We start from the raw sequence: 19,500 nt of genomic DNA, 5'->3' as shown, positions 1-19,500 counted from the left end.
CACAAAGTGATTTTTGCCCAACAGTAGACATACAGAAATCATGGCTTAAATGAGTTGTCCACTTCTACGTTGGCTTAACGCAAAGGAGAGCATCCTGTTTCAGGACATGACCAGTAATGTGTATAAAGGGAGCTGGCGAACTGGCTCATTTTAATAGCTAAACCATCTTACTTCTCTGTTTTTTCATCAGCTGTGACAGAGAAGGCGTCTGGCTGAGCTAGTAAAATAAGCCTGGAATGGAGCAGCCAGGATCTGGGGCTGACACTGATATCTGGAAATTGGATATTTTAAACACACCTAAAGATAGTTTTTCAAGTGTACGACCCTTTTAATTACTTCTAATAAATGCATCATGAGACTTTAAGAGGACCTTTCACCAGTGGGTAAAAATTAGCACTAAATATTAAGGCCCATAAAAAATGAAAAATGATATAGTCAATGGAGCAGCTGTAATAAAATAAGAGCAAAAGCGGGCCAGTTTTGATCTGATGGCAGGTTCTCTTTAAATAAATAAATATGACAATTTATGATTAGGAAAAATATGCAATCAATCAACAAAAGCGTAAAGTATTTTTTTATGTATATAGTATGACTAAAAGCTTGCTCAGTAAGAGAATAGAGTACCCCCCATACACATACTAAAGTCGTCCAAACCCGCCGATATCAGTGGATCTAATGTGTGTGGGGGCATCATAAAAGATGATGTTGGGGGGAGATAAGGGCCAGACAGTTTGCATATTAATGCCTGACCCTTTTGATATTCAGGAAATATGTTATTTCTCCCCTCTCCACTTTGAAAACAAATGAACGTTCAGCAGAGCCGAACATTTACAGGGAAAGGTACCTAATGTGTATGGGGGGGCTTTAGGTCTCTTGGCATTTAGCACTAGGATCATAAGTATGTCCTTTTTTATTTTTTCAGTAAAGGGCTTCCATATATGTTAAAGTGGTGGCCCAACTAATACGAACACTTAAAGGGCTAGTAATGGGCTGCATCTCCACTACTATTTTTTCCCGGTCGTTGAAAAGAGTAAACTTCAGTTCCCAGCACAAGTGGGTGGTCGGGAGCAAAACTTAGAAGGGGGCTCAGCGCTAAACAGGGCTGTGTACCCTTTATTCTCAGAATCTGAAAGTTTCAGATGTCAGACCCCCACCAAACATAAATCAATATACCATCGCTTTAGGAAAACCCCTTTAAGCGTGCCTTAGATTTAATCCCATTTAAACAGGACAATTTTAGGTGTAATGCCTCTCGTTGTGTACAGCTATAATTTACAGATTAATTTTATAGTCGAGGAGCCCATGGCAGGAGTCTGCCGCAGATAAAACAGTTATTGATTTCTTTCTTTTGCTTGAGAACATGTTAACTCCCAGAGGCATCAAGAGCCAGAAATCATTAATAATGGTTCTTAATTGAGGTGTTGTAAAAGCCTCCAGGTTTTTGCCGGTGGCAGTTTTGTATTTTCTTTGATGCATATAAAGTCACCAGCTAGAGTCAGTAATATCAGGAAACACACAATTTGTTCTACTGCTGTGATGTGGGAAATTTGTGTCTGATGCTAGCGGGATTTCTACTTAAAGAACATTTTCTACTAAAATCAAGCAATTGCCGGAAATATAAACTATAAGGTTGACTTAGGCATATGCTTGTGCCAATAGGTAAATATGGCCTTAGTAGGAAGATTTGCCCTTTAGAATTTGTCCCTCATAAACATTTTTTTACGATAACCCATGTGAGAGCGATAATGATGGCCTAAGAGGGTTTCACTAAAAACAAGCTAAAATCAATTTTTAACAAATCGATAGAAGCATTTATATTCATTGTGTAGGATTTTTGTTATTTTAAGTTTTTCACACAATTTAAAGGGGTTTTCTCATAATCATACATAGGTAAAACTGAAAACTGCTTGTAAAAATAAACAATTTTGCAACATACCTCTTACTAACAATCCTCTCTGGTCTCAAGAACAGAGTGCCTCTTAATTCTAAGGTTTACTGTTCGTTGCTTAGGTTACTGGCCACCTCTGTAGTCTATCAGAAGCGAATGGTTTCCTAGGCAAATAATGCAGCACTTACAAGCTCTTTGCTTTAAAGATTGAAAGCGCTGCTTTGAAGGTGGCTGGATTGCTGGTTTCAGCCAGCTTTATTGATCCTGCGCTTCTCCAGAGGCTAAGCTGCTTTTGCTAGTAGCATTAGCGAGCACACATTTCGGGTGAGCGGCTCAGCCATGGAAGCCAGATCTCGAGGAAGCCAGGAGGCAGGGGAGAAGTGAAGAAAGAGGAGAATAACCCTTTAATTTAGTACACGACGATAACATAAGTCAAATATTATTGTTCTGTGGAGGTTTAACTTCCAGGAACCTCACCAATTCCTAAAGCGAACCGCAACAGTAATAAAACGTAGCAACCCTTATGGCAATGTGAATTAACTAAATGGGCCTGTGCTTGCAGATCTATGCACATGACCAGGTTGGGGGTGGTGATGTAAAGAGATGAACTGAAATTATCACAGTTTCTCGATCCTACAGATTGATGTGGATCCTGATGGTTGAACCCCTAAACATCAGTAAGTTGTAGCCTATTGTAACAATATTCGAGAACTTTAAAAATTTCAGAAATGTTCTCACTTACCTATAATACTGTAGTTCAGTTTCTAGCTGGTCTATATGCATCTGGAGAATGGGAACTTTACTTGATTTTTCTTCAAGGTCCTTCACTTTGCTATAACAAGCCAGAACTGCTTGACGGGCATCTTCCACCTTTCTTCTCATCTCTGTCTGTTCCTTCAACAGTTGCTGGTTAGATTCCTCCAAGTAAACCAAAACTTTCTCAGTTTTACTCAATTTCTCTTCCAAGTCTTTTTTCATTTTAGTTGCTTCCTCTCTTTGTCCATCTTTGGAGCGTTGAATCACGTTGATCTCCCTCTGGACACATCTGGTTGTAACAGTGTAGCTCTGAGATAAAACCCGTCTGTTAGCGGGGTTAGGTGTCACCTCCATGGGCTGTGATATACGACTTCTATACAGGCCAACCTACAATATCAGAAAGCAAAAACAGCTTTGACATATATATTGGTTATTTACAGGTGCCGGGAGATTTGGATTTTTAATTATGATTTTATCTATAGTTACATATATAGTTACATACTTTGAAAAAAGCCACAGGTCCATCCAGTCCAACCTTTCTCCACCAATTATATATTCTCTAATAGTAGATTTTTTAGAACCCACAATGCCATTTGTTGTGAGTAACATATACGGCCCTTTTTGTAGGGAACCTGTCACCAGGTTTTCCCAATATAAGCTACGACCACCAAGTTAAATGCCTCTTTTATAGCAGTCTAGGAACCTACATATAAGCCCCAAACTCCTCTGCATATCCACAAAAATACCTTTTATAATCCCCTCATACAGCGCAGTCCAGTCGCTGGGTGTCGCTGGTCTTGTTCGGCACCTCCTCTCTCCCCGCAATCGCTGTCCTTCTGCCCTGCGGTCCTACAACTCCTCTGCTAACGCCAAGAACTTCTACTACCGCTTGCTGTTCCTGCTTGTGCTTCTTCGGCCACTGGATTCCAGCAGTACAACGCCAGTATTGTAAAGGCTTCATGTAGACACTGCATCCTATATCATCCACTCAGTGCCCCAAATCTTGTTCTTGCGCAGGCATATGCTGCTCTGCCCTGCTCAAGGCAGAACAAAATACTGTAATGCGCATGCGCCGGCTTTACTTCTGAGTCACTGGTGCTTTTTTGTCCTCTCCCGGGGCATGTGCATTACAGTACTTGCTCTGCCCTCAGCGCGGCAGAGCGACGTACGCCTACGCAGGAAAAAGATTGGGGGCTCTGAGTGGATGACGTAGGATGCATCATCCATATGAAGTAGGGCAGAAGGACAGCGATTGTGTGGAGAGAGGAGGTGTCGAGAAAGACCTTCGACACCCATTGGACCAGACCGCACCAAATGAGGGCATTATAAAAAATATTTTTTGTGATATGCAGAGGGGTTGAGGTTTATATGCAGGTTGCTAGACTACTGTAAGAGAGTGTTGGCCATTTATATTGGGAAAATCTGGTGACAGATTCCCTTTAAATGCAGACATAATGTTTACCATTACTACTTCTTGAGCTAGATTGTCTTAAATTGCAGGTTGTAACAGTACCACACATAATATTATTATTTGTGATTTAGCACTACAACTTGCAACCTTTAAAGTTTTGGTCAACATGTTTCCCTAGCCTTACCATTTTCTCTAGTTCAGCCAATGATTTTTAGCTGCTGGAATACACAATCACGCAGAGAATGAGTGTGGGTTGGCTGGTATATACGGGAGCACTATTGCTAGCGCTTATAAAAAAAAAATACTTTCATTTAGCAATGAGAGGGAAAGTGGCAAATGAAAAAATCTACAACCTAATCTGTCCAGATTTTCAAAAAGCTACTTACTGGGTAAAGTGGTTTTCCAAGTTAGGGTAAATGCTGCAAATAGGCAGGAGTAGTGGCATAACAAAGAAATAATACTTGACTTTGTTCCAGCATTGAATCTCTGCTGCTCTCCACTGATATACTGTTTATGATGCCTGCAGTGGTCACAGCTCATATAGCACATGTGACGTCTGCAGCCCATCACAGGACTCAGAAACATACAGACTGATGGAACATCTACTGTTCCTCTATGTACATAAAATCCCCTCTAAGTACTAACTATAAGCCTATAGAGAACAAACCAGAGTGTAGGGATAAAAATCTAAATTTTATTGAATAAATATATATTTGAGCATCAAACATGTATTACAGAATATCACGTATATTGACAAGTAACAGAAACAGAGAACACAAAGCTAAGCTCCCTACCCCAAAAATGCAAATAGCCACTCATTTAAATATAGGTTATGCATCATAGCATTAATAATTGATAGAGAAAGGGAACAATAGGATCTGGATACAAAGATATCTATTTTGAATATTGTTATATCACTATAGGAGACCCAGATCACAATTCCAGTGGCCCTAATCAATAACAACAGATCATGGCCCTACATATATCAAGCATCCAAACTAGCTGACCTAGTAATATGCTATCAGCAATGTGGATCACAATATACAGCCACAAAAGGGGTTATATACCTGTGTTCATGTTACTGGACCAGTGATCGGGGATAGACAGAAATTAGCCGAGAAAACGCCTTGACGCGCGTTTCAGCCCCTCACACTGCGGCTTCATCAGGAGGTATGTATGAGCTGTGACATTTGCAGCCACTGTAAGCAGTATACTAGTGGGGAGCAGCAGAGATGCAATGCTGGAATGGAGGGTGAGTGTTATTTCTTTGCTTTAACAATAATTTTGCCTCTATGCTGCATTTACCATAACTTGGAAAACTCCTTTAAAGGTGAGAGAGAGGCAATGAAATTCAGAAAAAAGCTGTGAATACTATAGTTTAGTTTAAGTCATGGCATTCTAACTCTTAAGAATGAATGATGGGAAACTGCTTGATCCACATTGTCACAGCTGTACATTTCTGCCACACTACAGAAGCAACAAATCTACTCTTAGAGGTCGTTGTCCTAAAAAAGCTTCATACATGGATAAGGCTATGTAAACCAACATTGTAGATATATACTGTAAACTATAATCCCTTGCATCTACTCTCAAGGACCATATTCAGGTGGGCAAAGGTCATGTCTGATTATAAACATATTCTTTGCCAATCGTATATATAAAGTAGACACGTTGCACTTTGCCGCACATCACATTGTCTTCTGTATTGCACATGTGTGGTTTGATTTTGCATATGTTTAGTTTTGTCTTGAATTTTCTGGTTATCCCTCCATATGGTAAACACTTATAAGCCATTACAAAGTCATAATTGTGACTGTGAGTAATAGTCTTCTGCTGTAAGGAGCCAGTATTCCGGTATATAATCTGTACCATATGGAATACAATTTCCCCACATTTTATGCAACTGACCCTAAAACTGGCAAATACTACTTTATAAAGAAAAAAAATCAATCTGAGCCATATGTCTATTCAATCCAGATGTCAGAGGAGGGGAGTCTGTCTACATGAAGCACCAGCAGGGTACGAGGTCAACCTGGAGTGGTATCTGCCAACACAATCTGAAATTAGGTAACTTTACCATTTAATCTCAGCAGCTAAACTATAGATTCTATTTAATTTACAACTATCTAATGCAATGAGCAGACACTGGAGGTTATACCAGACAGACGTAACTTGAAGCTGTTTGGCCTCTTTGCTAAATGTGAAACAGTGACCCTCAAGTTAGGGCATCATTTATAGAACTGGAACCTTTGGGTCCCATCAGGCATCAATGCCCATGTGCAAATAAAGCTTCAGTACCATTAGTACGTGCCTGTTGCCAGGTGTACGGTCAACAATATGATACAAATTGTACAAGAGTTTGTTACAGAAAGTAGCAAATAAGTCAAACAAAAATGCTTATGAAATTATGTCCCCACTCTCGCCTGCCAAAACTTGTCCTTTGGAAATGTTATTGTTTAGTATCTTCTATTTTTACTGTTTTCTGCAAAATTGAAACCTAAAGAAGTTGTTTCATTATCACAAATGGCTAAAAATGCAAATTTCTTGCAAAAACAAGAGTGGAGGGATTTAATTTATAATTTACCATGTAGGCAAGGAGTGCAGGGTTTACAAGCTCTTTGCTTGAGAATTTGAAGGGCACTGCTATGAAGCTGGTCAGATTGCTGGATCCATCAGCTTCAGTTTTGTCTCTGCTTACAGTAGGGAAAGAACAAAAATTGGGCCAGCAGCACAACCACGCCACTAGTCCGAACTATCAATCAATCAGGCGTGCACCATTCCTGGCAAGCAGGAAGCTTGGAGGAAAGGGAGCTGTACACTTCAAAAGATAAGACAACCCTTTTAAAGGGGCTGCACGACAAATACAACTCCTTTCTATATGTCTTGCTAGGTGGTCCACCTCTCAGGATTACCCCTCTCTTGTCCAGAACACAGAGCCATTCTCTAAGAGCAGTTTGTTTCTGGCTGACGTAAACAGTCTATGTACTACTGAATGGCGGGCATGTAATATTGCATTACCCCTTCTATGGCATTTGCAGAGAAAATGCCTGGCTTTCCTATCACTGCAGAGGTTCTTTTCAAAATGGGCTTTTATCAGAGAGGGATCCTAGCCTTGAGACCCTGAATAATCACTTGAGTGGATTAACACAAGGTGATGATAACGCATTTGCATATATCATAATCTACGGCACATTTTTACTTTTCCAAAAGAGTTTTCTAACAGCGTCTGTACATATTAAGTTAAAGTTTATGGAAATGGACGATTTGGACCATAATGAACAACCGTCATGTGAAGATTGACAACAACCGCTTTTAACAACCAATGACTGACCGTCAACATCTGAAGAGAGGTTTAGCCAAAAGATCTATCATTGTTATGAAAGTTGTTTCATCCACGAATGAGAGAAGATTCCCAGAGGGAACTTTTGTCTTTCATCCAGACTGATTAAAAAGGACCTTTCACCAAATTTTTCATGTTGAAGTGGACACAAAATACAGTAGTGGCTGCAGAGCAGCAGAATAACACTTTTTTTTTCATTTCGCCTCTCCGTTGCAGCGATATTAGCAATCTAAGTATCTGGCACCTACTGAGTTAACTTTTTTTTTTTCTTAGTCCAAGTGGGTATTATCAGACAGTTTTCCCTGGGGGTGAGTACTTACCCCTGTATGATGCTAACCAATCATAAGTAGGCAGCAACACTCAAAGTTAAGCTTAGAGCCGGTTTCTCAGTGTGTGGGCTCGCTGCCACTTGCAATTAAATTGGAGGAATTCAATCCGATAAAAAATCAGATTGCATTCGGTCCCATGTTAATCAATGAATCTGTGCTCATATGCGTTTTTTTCAGATCCGATCGGATCGAGATCAGACTGAAAAAAAAACGTAGCATGCTGCGATTGCATGCCAGATTCGGATCGCACGCACTCATATAAGTTTATGGGTGCATGTGAAACATCGCACTGCACTCGGATAACACCCAAGTGAAGTGTGATTCCTGCTGACGTTGGCAAAGGAGGAGATGGAGAAATTAATTTCTCCATCTCGCATCAGATGTGATCCGCTAGTGTGTCTCCGGCCTGTAAAATGTAATCACACTTATGTCTGCTGTGCTAAAGCAACTCTTAATTGCTCTGCAGTGAAATCAGAGTTGTCATTGCATCTCACATAAGAGCAGCCAGTTCTGTGTAATCCTAGGTGAGATGTAATGACGCCCTGCTCTGATCTCCCTGCAGAGGGAGTACAAGTTGCCTGAGCACAGCAGACCTAAGTGTGATTATTGAAAGTGTGAGGGGAGGATCAATACAGCAGAGGTGACAGTGCTATGAGAGCAGATAGAAAGGTTTGTAATGTGACAAAGCTAAACTCAGCTGTGCTGCCCTCCTCATACAGGGATCTTATCTGAAAGGTGTTAGTAATTTGTGCATCCTAGTTATGCAGGAGGTTAGACCAGGAGATCAGGACTGTCTGTCCTACATCTCTTACACTAAGAAACCTGCTCTAAGCTATGGGTTGAGGGGGTGATTCTTCTTTCCTTTGAGTCTTGCTGCCTGCTTATGATTGATCAGCATCATACAGGGAGAAGTACACCCTCAAGTGAAAACTGTCTTATAACACCCACTTGGACTTACAAAAGTTAACTAATTATGTGCCAGATACTTTGATTGCTAATATCTCTGCAATGGAAAGGCAAAATTTTTTTAAAAAAAGTTTATTCTGCTCTGCGGCCACGGTTACATTGTGTGTCCAATTAAACATAAAACATTTGGTGAAAGGTCCCCTTTAAACAATTGTAATGGTCAAAATGAATGAAAATGTGTTCTATGTTTGTCCAACCATCAATTTAATTCTACTGAATGTTTATGCCACCTTAATATATGGGTTCTAAGGAGTAAAGTTTTCTCTTGTAGAAAGAAATAAGTTGGTGTAAGGAGAATTATAGGCCATACAATGCTGCCCTGGGAATTTAAATATCCAAATTGCCTCTTCAGAGAAAAAGAGGACATGAATTTTAGTGTCACCTAGTGCAAGTGGCAATGCTAAAAGTTAAGATCGATACTTCAAAAACGCCTTGTAACGTGACTTAGAATAAGAGGCCAAACCAAAAACTTCATTTGCAGACACATGTTCTGGGGTATTTAAGAGTCTCTCTATTACAGCTTGGCACTATTAACAAGGAGAAACATTACCTCTCTGACACCCTGTCACATGCCTCTCAATCAGCCAAACCAGTTCTCCTGTTTTGCACTGATGAGGGGCAAACACCCTGGAACACGTGACTATAAATGGAGTTTCTTGTTTGGCTTTATACTGTAAGTCATGTAGCAAGGCCCTTTACAGGGTTGATATTGACTTTTAGGATTGCTACTCCCAATAGGTGGCACCTTAAGATATAACAGAAGTTGTGAAAAATTACATTCATATGCAGTAACATGCTACATGTTCACCTTTAGGGGAGTGAATTTTTCCCATTTTGGGCATCTTGATATTTAATTATTCATAAAAAGTCATAGAAATTTAGAGTATCGTCTATATTATCATATAGACTTTCCTTTAATTAACATGCCTGGTATTATGATTTTCCTTGCAGGTAGCAGTATTACGGCTCTGTATAATAGTGCTAAAGACTTGATTTACTACAACTAGATTTGGCAAAAACGTTCCTGATCCCATAAGTCAGAATTCAATTGCGACCTTATGAAGTTTGTTCAATCACACAAAATTGCTGTATGATAGAGCTTAACACATTTTCCTATGAAAGGATCCATGTGTAGAATGTAACAGCTTGGAGGAATATAAGCTACTGTACACAATCATTGCTAAAAGTTTTGAGACTGACACAATTTTTTTTTTGTTTTGTTTTCAAGTTTGCTGCTTCACTGTTTTTAGATCTTTTAGTTAAATGCTGCTATGGTTACTGAAGTACTGAAATTATCAATATTTCATAACATTTTAACTTTTATTGACAAATACCTCAAGTTTATGTAAAGGCTCAACACTTTCGTTTGTTCGGTTGCTTTTCATCAATGGAGTGGGATGACTCAAAATTTTGCTTAAGATCTCTGCGACGAATAAAGAATGTGATCTATACATCCTCCAAGAGTAACTTCTAACAACGATCCAGGACAAATTTGGTGATGAAAGATACTTTTTCCAGCATGATGGCGATCATGTCATGTCACGAGGCAAAAGTGATAACTAAGTGGCTTGGTGAACAAAACATTGAGATTTTGGGTCCATGGCCAAGAAACTCCCCAGATCTCAATCTCATTGAGAACCAGTGGACAATCCCCAAAAGGCAGACGGACGAACAGAAATACAGAAAATGTGATACACTTCAAGCACTGATTAGGTAAGAACAAGTTGTCATCAGTCAAAAATTGACCCAGAAGCCGATATCCAACTTGTCAGGGCGTTTTCAGAAGTCTTGAAAAATAAGGGTCACCACTGTAAATATTGAGTATTTGCATAAATTTGATGGATTTGTCAATAAACGTGTAAAAACTTATGAGATTGTACTGATTGTACTTCAGTAACCAGAGAAACATTCAACTAAAAGATTTTGTTAAAAACAAAATTTGTGTCAGTCTCAAAACTTTTAGCCATGACTGTATATTAACACTTTGTTCTAATTTGGCCCAAAGATCACTCCCGCTCTGGATTGGACGGCCACACCTAAAGATCTTCTATAACAATATACACAGCCAACAAGGTCAAACAGAAGACAACCCACTGCAAGGTCAGTTTTTAGGTGGTCAGTTTACAAATAGCCTCTTAGTTCCCAATGATAAGATGGTATATATGCAAAGACTGTAGGAGTTCATGATGCTGCTTGCTCTGTATTCCTGGGGGCCAGGCACTTCCTCAAAGGTAGAAAGTTTTCAGTAACCCGTCAAAATAAAGGCAATAATCAGTGGCATAACTTGATACTTGTGGACCATAAGGCAGTCTTCAACAGAGTCCCAACTATCATAGGCCTTCTCATATGCATATAAGGGTCCCTTTGGGGTCCCCAAGGCTGCAGGGCTTGGGTGCAACTGCAGTCCCTGCACTCACTATCACAGAGTATTGAAATGTTTGCTGGGATAGTATCACCCCCGTCAACACCTGGTGCACCCGGGCAAGTGCCAGGGCTCTGAACAGGCGGGAGGGCCCACTCGCCGTCTGGGACACTGGCGCGCTATGGGGTCCATGAGCGGGGTAGTCCGGGCCCAGCGCTCGCGAGTGGGCCCCCCCCACCTTGCTCAGGGCCCCGGCACAATACTTACCTCTCCCCGTTCCTCCGCAGGTCCTGTCTCTTCCGCGTCTTCTGACTGTGACGTCTCAGGTCAGAGGACACGATGATGTCTTTCCAGCGCATCCTCTGCTGAGCAGTCACAAAGAAGAGAGCGGGAAGACGGCAATGCTGAGCAGTCCAGAGCTGATCAGTGGCAGCGGGGAAAGGTGAGTATTTGATTTTTTTATGTATGGAGGCATGGAGCATTATATAGGGCCCATACAGGATGGAGCATTTATATGGGGCCCATACAGCAAGGAGCTTTATATGGGGGCCAGTATACTGTATGGAGCATTATATGGTGACCAGTATTCTGCATAGAGCATTATATGGGGTCCATACAGCATGGAGCATTATATGGGGGCCAGTATTCTGCATGGAGCTTTATATGGGGCCCATACAGCATGGAACATTTTATGGGGGCCAGTATTCTGCATGGAGCATTATATGGGAGCCAGTATTCAGCAAGGAGCATTATATGGGGGCCAGTATTCTGCATGGGGCATTATATGGGACCCATACAGCATGGAGCATTATATGAGGCCCATACAGCATGGAGCGTTATATGGGTCCATACAGTATGGAGCACTATATGGGACAGTATTCTGCATGGAGCATTATATGAGGTCAGTATTCTGTATGGGGCATTATATGAGGGCCAGTATTCTGTATGAAGCATTATATGAGGCCCATACAGCATGGAGCATTATATGGGGCCCATACAGCATAGAGCACTATATGGGGGTCAGTATTCTGTACGGAGCATTACATGGGGGTCAGTATTCTGCATGGAGCATTATATGGGGGCCAGTATTCTGCATGGAGTATTATATGGGGTTAGTATTCTGTATGGAGCATTATATGGGGCCCATACAGCATGGAGCATTATATGGGGCCCATACAGCAAAGAGCACTATATGGGGGCCAGTATTCTGTATGGATTATTATATGGGGTCCATCATTCCGTATGGAGCATTATATGGGGTCCATTATTCTGTATGGAGCATTATATGGGGTTAATTATTCTGTATGGAGCATTATATGGGGTCCATTATTCTGTATGGAGCATTATATGGGGTCAGTATTCTGTATGGAGCATTATATGGGGTCCATCATTCTGTATGGAGCATTATATGGGGGCCAGTATTCTGCATGATGCATTATATTGGGTTGGTATTCTGTATGGAGCATTCAATGGGGCCCATACAGCATAGAGCACTATATGGGGGCCAGTATTCAGTATAGAGCATTATATGGGGGCCAGTATTCAGTATAGAGCATTATATGGGGGCCAGTATTCTGCATGGAGCATTATATGGGGGCCAGTATTCTGCATGGAGCATTATATGGGGGCCAGTATTCTGCATGGAGAATTATATGGGGACAGTATTCTGTATGGATCATTATATGGGGTCAGTATTCTGTATGGAGCATTATATGGGGGCCAGTATTCTGTATGGATCATTATATGGGGTCCATCATTCTGTATGGAGCATTATATGGGGGCCAGTATTCTGCATGGAGCATTATATGGGGTTGGTATTCTGTATGGAGCATTCAATGGGGCCCATACAGCATAGAGCACTATATGGGGGCCAGTATTCTGCATGGAGCATTATATGGGGTTAGTATTCTGTATGGAGCATTATATGGGGCCCATACAGCATAGAGCACTATATGGGGGCCAGAATTCTGTATGGAGCATTATATGGGGGCCAGTATTCTGCATGGAGCATTATATGGGGGCCAGTATTCTGCCAGGAGCATTATAAGGGGGCCAGTATTCTGCATGGAGAATTATATGGGGGCCAGTATTCTGTATGGATCATTATATGGGGTCAGTATTCTGTATGGAGCATTATATGGGGGCCAGTATTCTGTATGGATCATTATATGGGGTCCATCATTCTGTATGGAGCATTATATGGGATCCATTATTCTGTATGGAGCATTATATGGGGTTCATTATTCTGTATAGAGCATTATATGGGTTCCATTATTCTGTATGGAGCAATATATGGGGCCCATAATACTGTAGGGAGGACTATGTGGTACCCATAATACTGTATGGAAAAATATGTGGTACCGATAATACTGTACGGAGGACTATGTGGTGCCCATAGTACTGTACGAAGGACTATGTGAGGCCCATTATTCTGTATGGAGGACTATGTGGGGCCATTATTCTGTATGGAGGACTATGTGAGGCCCATTATACTGTATGGAGGACTATGTGGGGCCTTTATACTGTATGGAGGACTATGTGATGCCCATAATACCGTATGGAGGACTATGTGGTGCCCATAATACTGTATGGAGGACTATGTGGTGCCCATAATGCATTATTTGCCAGTATCTGGGCTATTGTGGAATTTACAATAGATATCACTCATGTAATGTAAGAAGTGAAATCTTTGGCATTGTACTATACCTATATTTCTCTTCTGTATCTTTGCATCATGAATCGTGGTATGTGTTAAAGGGGCCCACTGAGACTCTTTCGCAGGGGCCCATGAAAACTTGGAGCCGACCCTGCCCCCAATCCTGGGCAAATCCTGCATGCACTTAGAAAGCTAAAGGGGAATATGTAACTATAGGTACATGTAATGTCCAAAGGCTGGTGCAAAAAATTGACACATAATTTGAGGCATAAACAATACCTCTAACCTGGAAACACTAATGGTGGAGTGGGTTAGGCTATATATCCAATTGGTCACAACAGTTGCAATCCAATAGTCTGTTATAGTCTCCCTTCTACTAAATATAACCACTTGAAGCCCCCCAGTTTCTTGGCACTTACTTGCAATGCCAGGCAGCGGGCATCACTGCTTTGCAGCGCCCCCTTCAGCTCCTCCAGCAATTGTCGCAGATGCTGGTTCTCCCCCTCCAGCCTCCGGAGCTGATCTTCACTCGCAGATCTTGCCCGACTTCTTGGACTTCCCATTCTTGCCATCTGCGGGCTTCTCAGCCGGATCTGATCCTGGATCTGTTCGCTCTCCCGCCCCACGGGAAGCAGGGCAGTGCCAGCTCTGGAGCTGAAGTACCCGCACAGCCTGGCATGGAACTGTCTGAAACTGACCCGCTCCGGGAGATCGTCCAGCAGCTCCTCACACTCCTCTGTGCAGGGCTCCAGCCCCAGTACCCTGCACAGGGTCCTGAACTCCTCCCGAGAGATGGTGCCCTGTGCCTGCCAGTCCAAGTGATGGAAGACCTCCTGCAGGTACTGATCCAAGCCGGTGGCCAGAACGATGATCTCATTATCCAGCCCGTGGTCCAGCCCGTAGTGATGGGCGAGAGCACTTACCAGCCACTGGGTCCTGCGAGCTGGTCGCAGGGGGCTACACTGCTCACCCAGGGGCTCCATGCTTAGCTTAGGGTCTCCTGGGCATCCTCTGTGGGTATCTGCTGGATCGATGACTCCCTGGTGAAATTTGATTTCTTCTGAGCAACTTTTGAAAAACTTTTGCAAACTTTCTGAGTGTAGAAGAACTTTTCTGCGAGTTGATGTATGTGAGGCAGCTGTCACAAGTGGACTAGGTATAGTCAGCGTGTTAGGTCCTGTGTGCAGATGTTATGTGTGTTGTAGTGTTGTGTGATGGTGTATGGAGTGCACAGTACAGAACTGTGCTATGGAAAGTGTGTGCAGTGTCAGTGCTTCCAGCCTCCTGCACAACAAGCTGCCTTTCTGCTATCCTAGTGTTATTATCCCTAGTACCCTCCCTTGGAGGAGGAGGAGGGCTCATACAAAACATCTCTGGTCAGTGTCCTGCTCCTATTGTCTGACACATCCATGTCCAATATCAATAAAGTCCCTTCTTGATTATTTTGTCTTCATTTCACCAACTGTTAGTTTATTTCAGTCCACTCTGAAGTGTTTAGAGGTCCTAAAACTCTTTGTGCCCCTATGAAAACACTCCTAATTATAACATGGCTTGTATGTGTAACTACAATTTTTGCACCCCCAATTGTTATGTCCCTGGGATGCAGTTGAAAAATCCTCCACTATTGCATCAAAACACTGAAATAAAACTGTATTCGTGGTTTTAACCATAAGAGCTCTCACTTGTTTTATTTTGTACGAAAAAGTGGATATGTGATAATGTAAATTGCATATGTGATCTGCACATGCAGCTTTCCCTATTTTATTATTTCTCAATAATGTTCATGGCATGGGAAATATGCTGAAAAAAGGTATAGTATATGTTGTTTTACAAAGTAGCAACCTCACAAAACTGTACAAGTCAATAAAATGGTAGGTATTTATACATCCTCATTCATAGGTCGTCATTTTATTAACAAGTAAAACATAACTGAATCAGGTTTGTTACATGCCATTAATACATTGGAACAACACAAAACAGAGAAAAGGGCAAATTGGACATAATTTTACACAAAACCTCAAAAAATGGGCTGGACAAAATTGTCACCTTTCCAAAATTTTGGGTAAACAACTTTGTTTCAAGCATGTGATGCTTGTTCAAACTTACTTGTGACAAGTAACAGGTGTGGGCAATATGAAAATCACACCTGAAACCAGATAAAAGGGGGAGAAGCTGACTAAATCTTTGCATTGTGTGTCTGTGTTTGTCACACTAGCATGGAGAACAGAAACAGTAAAAAAAAAATTCCAAGTGCGGTGAAATTGCAAAAAAAGTGCAATTCCACAATTATTTATTTCTACCATGTTCACTAAATGCTAAAACTGACCTGCTGTTAAGATTCTCCAAGTCATTACGAGTTCGCGGATGCCAAACATGTATAGATTATTATTTAGGTGGTGAAAAAAAAATCCAAGGTTTGTAAAAAAAATAAAAAAAATTAAAAAAAAGGCACAATTTTTTGAGACCCGTAGCGTCTTTATTTTTCGGGATCTGGGGCTGGGTGAGGACTTATATTTTGCATGCTGAGCTGACGTTTTTATTGATACCATTTTGGTGTAGATAGGATCTTTTGAACGCCGATTATTGCATTTTATTTCAATTTTGTGGCCTTTATTTTAAGGTTTATTTCTTTGTCCACTAGTTGGGTTCAGTCTCTCAGCCCGTATCCACATGCATGCCACTTGACAAACGGTAAGGTTTTAAATATTAGGGTTAGTACTGTCCCATAAGGGTCACCGTGATGAGGCGGGATGGCTTTCGCATTTTGAACTAAGTACCCTTTATTATTTTAATGCACTATTGCGGTTTATTTATTTATTGTAGGGTATTTGTGTATTGTGTTTCTGTCTTTGTTTTTTCTATTTTTTATTTGAGTGGTGGAGTGGTGGAAAAAAGGGCACAGGGCACTGTCATGTGCAGGGGAGGGGGGAAACATTGTAATTAACCCAGTAGGCAGGGATTTCTTGCGGCCCCCAGGCCTGCAAGCATCAGAAACCTAAATGAATAAAAAGTAATTTAACATCAACAAGATCTGTAATATGAGGCATACAGGTAGGTATAGATTTCCATTTCTATCACCTGTACGCTCATATTAGTAGGTCATATAAGTCCCAGGGGGTTACAGATTCCCTTTAAAGATGTAGTATTAGATGGTGGCCATTAAGATGAATGGGCTTACTTGTGATACAAGGGCTGGTTGAGTTGACCAGAGGGATGCCACTGATTACTTGATTATTATGTGGTCTGTCTGCGTTTCATTTTGTGCCATTTTTTTAATGGAAAAAAAGTTATGCATGATGTCCTTTTTCTTCCCAGGCTCAGTCACAAATGAAAAAAATAAATAAATAAAACCATTTTACCCTATTTAGTTTAGATGACTCATATAATAGCCTTTGTAGTATTGTGACACACCTGATGAGTGGACATAGTTGATGCATGATTAGTTTTAGCATGACACACTAATGTTGAAATATTGTCAGAAATTAATCCAAAATAATGACTACATTTGTCTGTAAATCAATGTGAGCGACACCTAATGTACTATAAAAATTACAGTTAATTTACGGCGTAATCCATATTTACTGCTTCATCTTATTTTAGTCTTCATTTGTTACTTATGAATTCTTATGATGTGTCTGCCCTCATATAAGGATGTGTGTGTCTTCCTTGACTAAATAGGATTTAATGGAGTGTGAATCACTCCTAGTTTATATAGAAGTATTGTGTCACGAAAAATGTAACATGAAAAATACAGATGTAAATTGCAGAGAAAAGAAATAGAATGGAATAAACATAGAAATTGATACAGCCTGTGGTTTAGTTACACAAAAAAAGGAAAAGCCACACACTGGCACTATTAACTGACATGAACTGGACATATATTTGTGAGATTATCAATTAACAAAAAAAATAAAATCATAAATAATTGATATCACATTAGCAAATGTTTGCACCCATGAATCCATGGCCAGTTGTTGTATTGTATACAGCTGCTCTGTATCCTCATAGGTGCCTTACTGGACTTGAACCCTGAATAGTATGATTGTCATTCTGCCTCAAATCACTGCCTGACCTGAGGACTTGAACCCATCCATTCCCCAGTTATATTTTTGGTACATGATTCTGTCATTGTCCTTAAATCTCTGCTAGCAGGTATCTCTATGCTCAACTCGCTCCACCAGCCAGCAGCTGTCTGTGGATTTCTGCAGCGACGGCCAGACCCCTTGTTCAGGGGTGAAAGGGTGAACACTAGAATTCCCTCCGGACATGCTAAGCAGAGTGGCTTGCACCAGATATCTGTCTGCGGTAGTCTTTTTGAGTTGACCAAGAGCCAAAAGCTGTACCCAGTCTGCGGACCAATGACAGGGTGGCTCAGAGGGCTATTGGAGTGTATGGGACACAATTTAAATCCTCAGCTTTTACTTGTCCATTGCAAGTAATTGTATAGTATACAGCTCTGGTGCACTATTGGATTGACACTTTGTAGCCTCAACCAGCTTTTGTTCCACAATACTCTGCTGATTAATCCCTTGGATGCCTTTCTGGATTTGACACCTAGACCATTTGGATTATTCTTCTGCACAACCTTCTGGAGTTTTGCAATTTTATCACTTTCCCAAACTCTTTTGTTGTGACCCAGCTAGTTGGAACATCTTTCCTCTGCTTACTCCTTGAACACAAACTTGTGGCATCTGTATCAAAGGCCAAGTCCTGATACAGGGAAGAAAGGACGATTATCAATGTGATTTTAGGGCCTACTAAGTGGAGTGGCTTGTGCCAAGTCTTTCTGTGATAGCCTTTTTTAAGTAATGGATTCACTAAAAAAACTACAGTGTGAAAAGAGCTTAAAAAAGTGGAAATCAGTTCCTTCCATTTTCAAAAAAGCAAAGCTGGATGGGAACAATGGTTCCTGATCAAACCTAGCTGACCTTACACTGATATATAGATGGCCAATGTCACCAATATTTTATCCTTATCATCAAATCAAAATAAAGATATTTGGAGTATGACACACTGTTCTAGTGACATTATTATGTAACTATGTTTCATCATAATTATAGTATTAAGCCTCTTTGTCACTCATCACTATAAAGATTTTCTCAATCAGCTGCTCGTCATTATATCACGTGCACACCTCATTATGCAATTTCTAGAAATGAATTTCTGGACTACATCAACAAACTTTAGATGTAAACATGTATAGTTGTGAACAAATGTCCAGGGTTTTGGGACTGAGTATAGGCGAGTGGATAAAGAAACCATTCTTGCCACATTTCAGGGTGGGGAGAATGAAGAATTAGAGACCTGGATCATTTGTAAAAGAAAAAAAATCAAGGTGTCTTTTTAGATCACAATTTTACAATAATTGAATCTAGTTCTTAGATATTGTATGTTTCTGAAGGGTCTGGGTGACAACCAAATTGATAGCTCTCATAAGTGTCCCAAATTCCTAAACATTAAATTCAACGAGTTGTATTGAAAAGTTTGTATCATAAGTATAAAATGTAGGTAAACAACAAAGTAAGATGCATCAACATTCATTCCAGAAGAACGTATTTGATGCATCTTCCTATATCTGGATGCTCCTGATTCTACTTTCAGCGCATCTTACTCCAGTTTATTGTTAACATACATTTCATGATGTGCAATGTTGGTGGACATCGTCTACTGAGAAGTGGACGATTGCAGTAACCTGGCCATTCGTCAACCCTAGTGTTGTACCCAAGTACGTACATCACGAATCGGTGAGTAATCTTAAAACTGGAATGTTTAATACTATACTACTATATGGT

The 19,500-nt window shown here is 40.8% G+C and overlaps 1 protein-coding gene across 1 annotated transcript in view; it reads right to left on the bottom strand.

Moving 5' to 3' along the window:
- The window catches only part of EFCC1 (EF-hand and coiled-coil domain containing 1), a 100,141-nt gene extending 85,107 nt beyond the window's left edge, over positions 1-15,034 (bottom strand). The window contains exons 1-2 of the mRNA XM_073644477.1: positions 14,128-15,034; positions 2,631-3,031 (exon numbers count right to left, since the gene is read on the bottom strand). Of these exons, the coding sequence (XP_073500578.1) occupies positions 2,631-3,031; positions 14,128-14,691 (965 nt within the window). The 5' untranslated portion in view covers positions 14,692-15,034. The remainder of the gene's footprint in view (positions 1-2,630; positions 3,032-14,127) is intronic.
- Between the last annotated feature and the right edge of the window lie 4,466 nt (positions 15,035-19,500).

The sequence above is a fragment of the Phyllobates terribilis genome, unplaced genomic scaffold (genome assembly GCF_046119375.1).
Source record: "Phyllobates terribilis strain yellow unplaced genomic scaffold, ASM4611937v1 Scaffold_8__6_contigs__length_399053987, whole genome shotgun sequence".
Lineage (NCBI taxonomy): Eukaryota > Metazoa > Chordata > Amphibia > Anura > Dendrobatidae > Phyllobates > Phyllobates terribilis.
The sequence above is the reverse complement of the archived record's forward strand: the minus strand, read 5'-3'. Positions and strand labels throughout refer to the sequence as shown.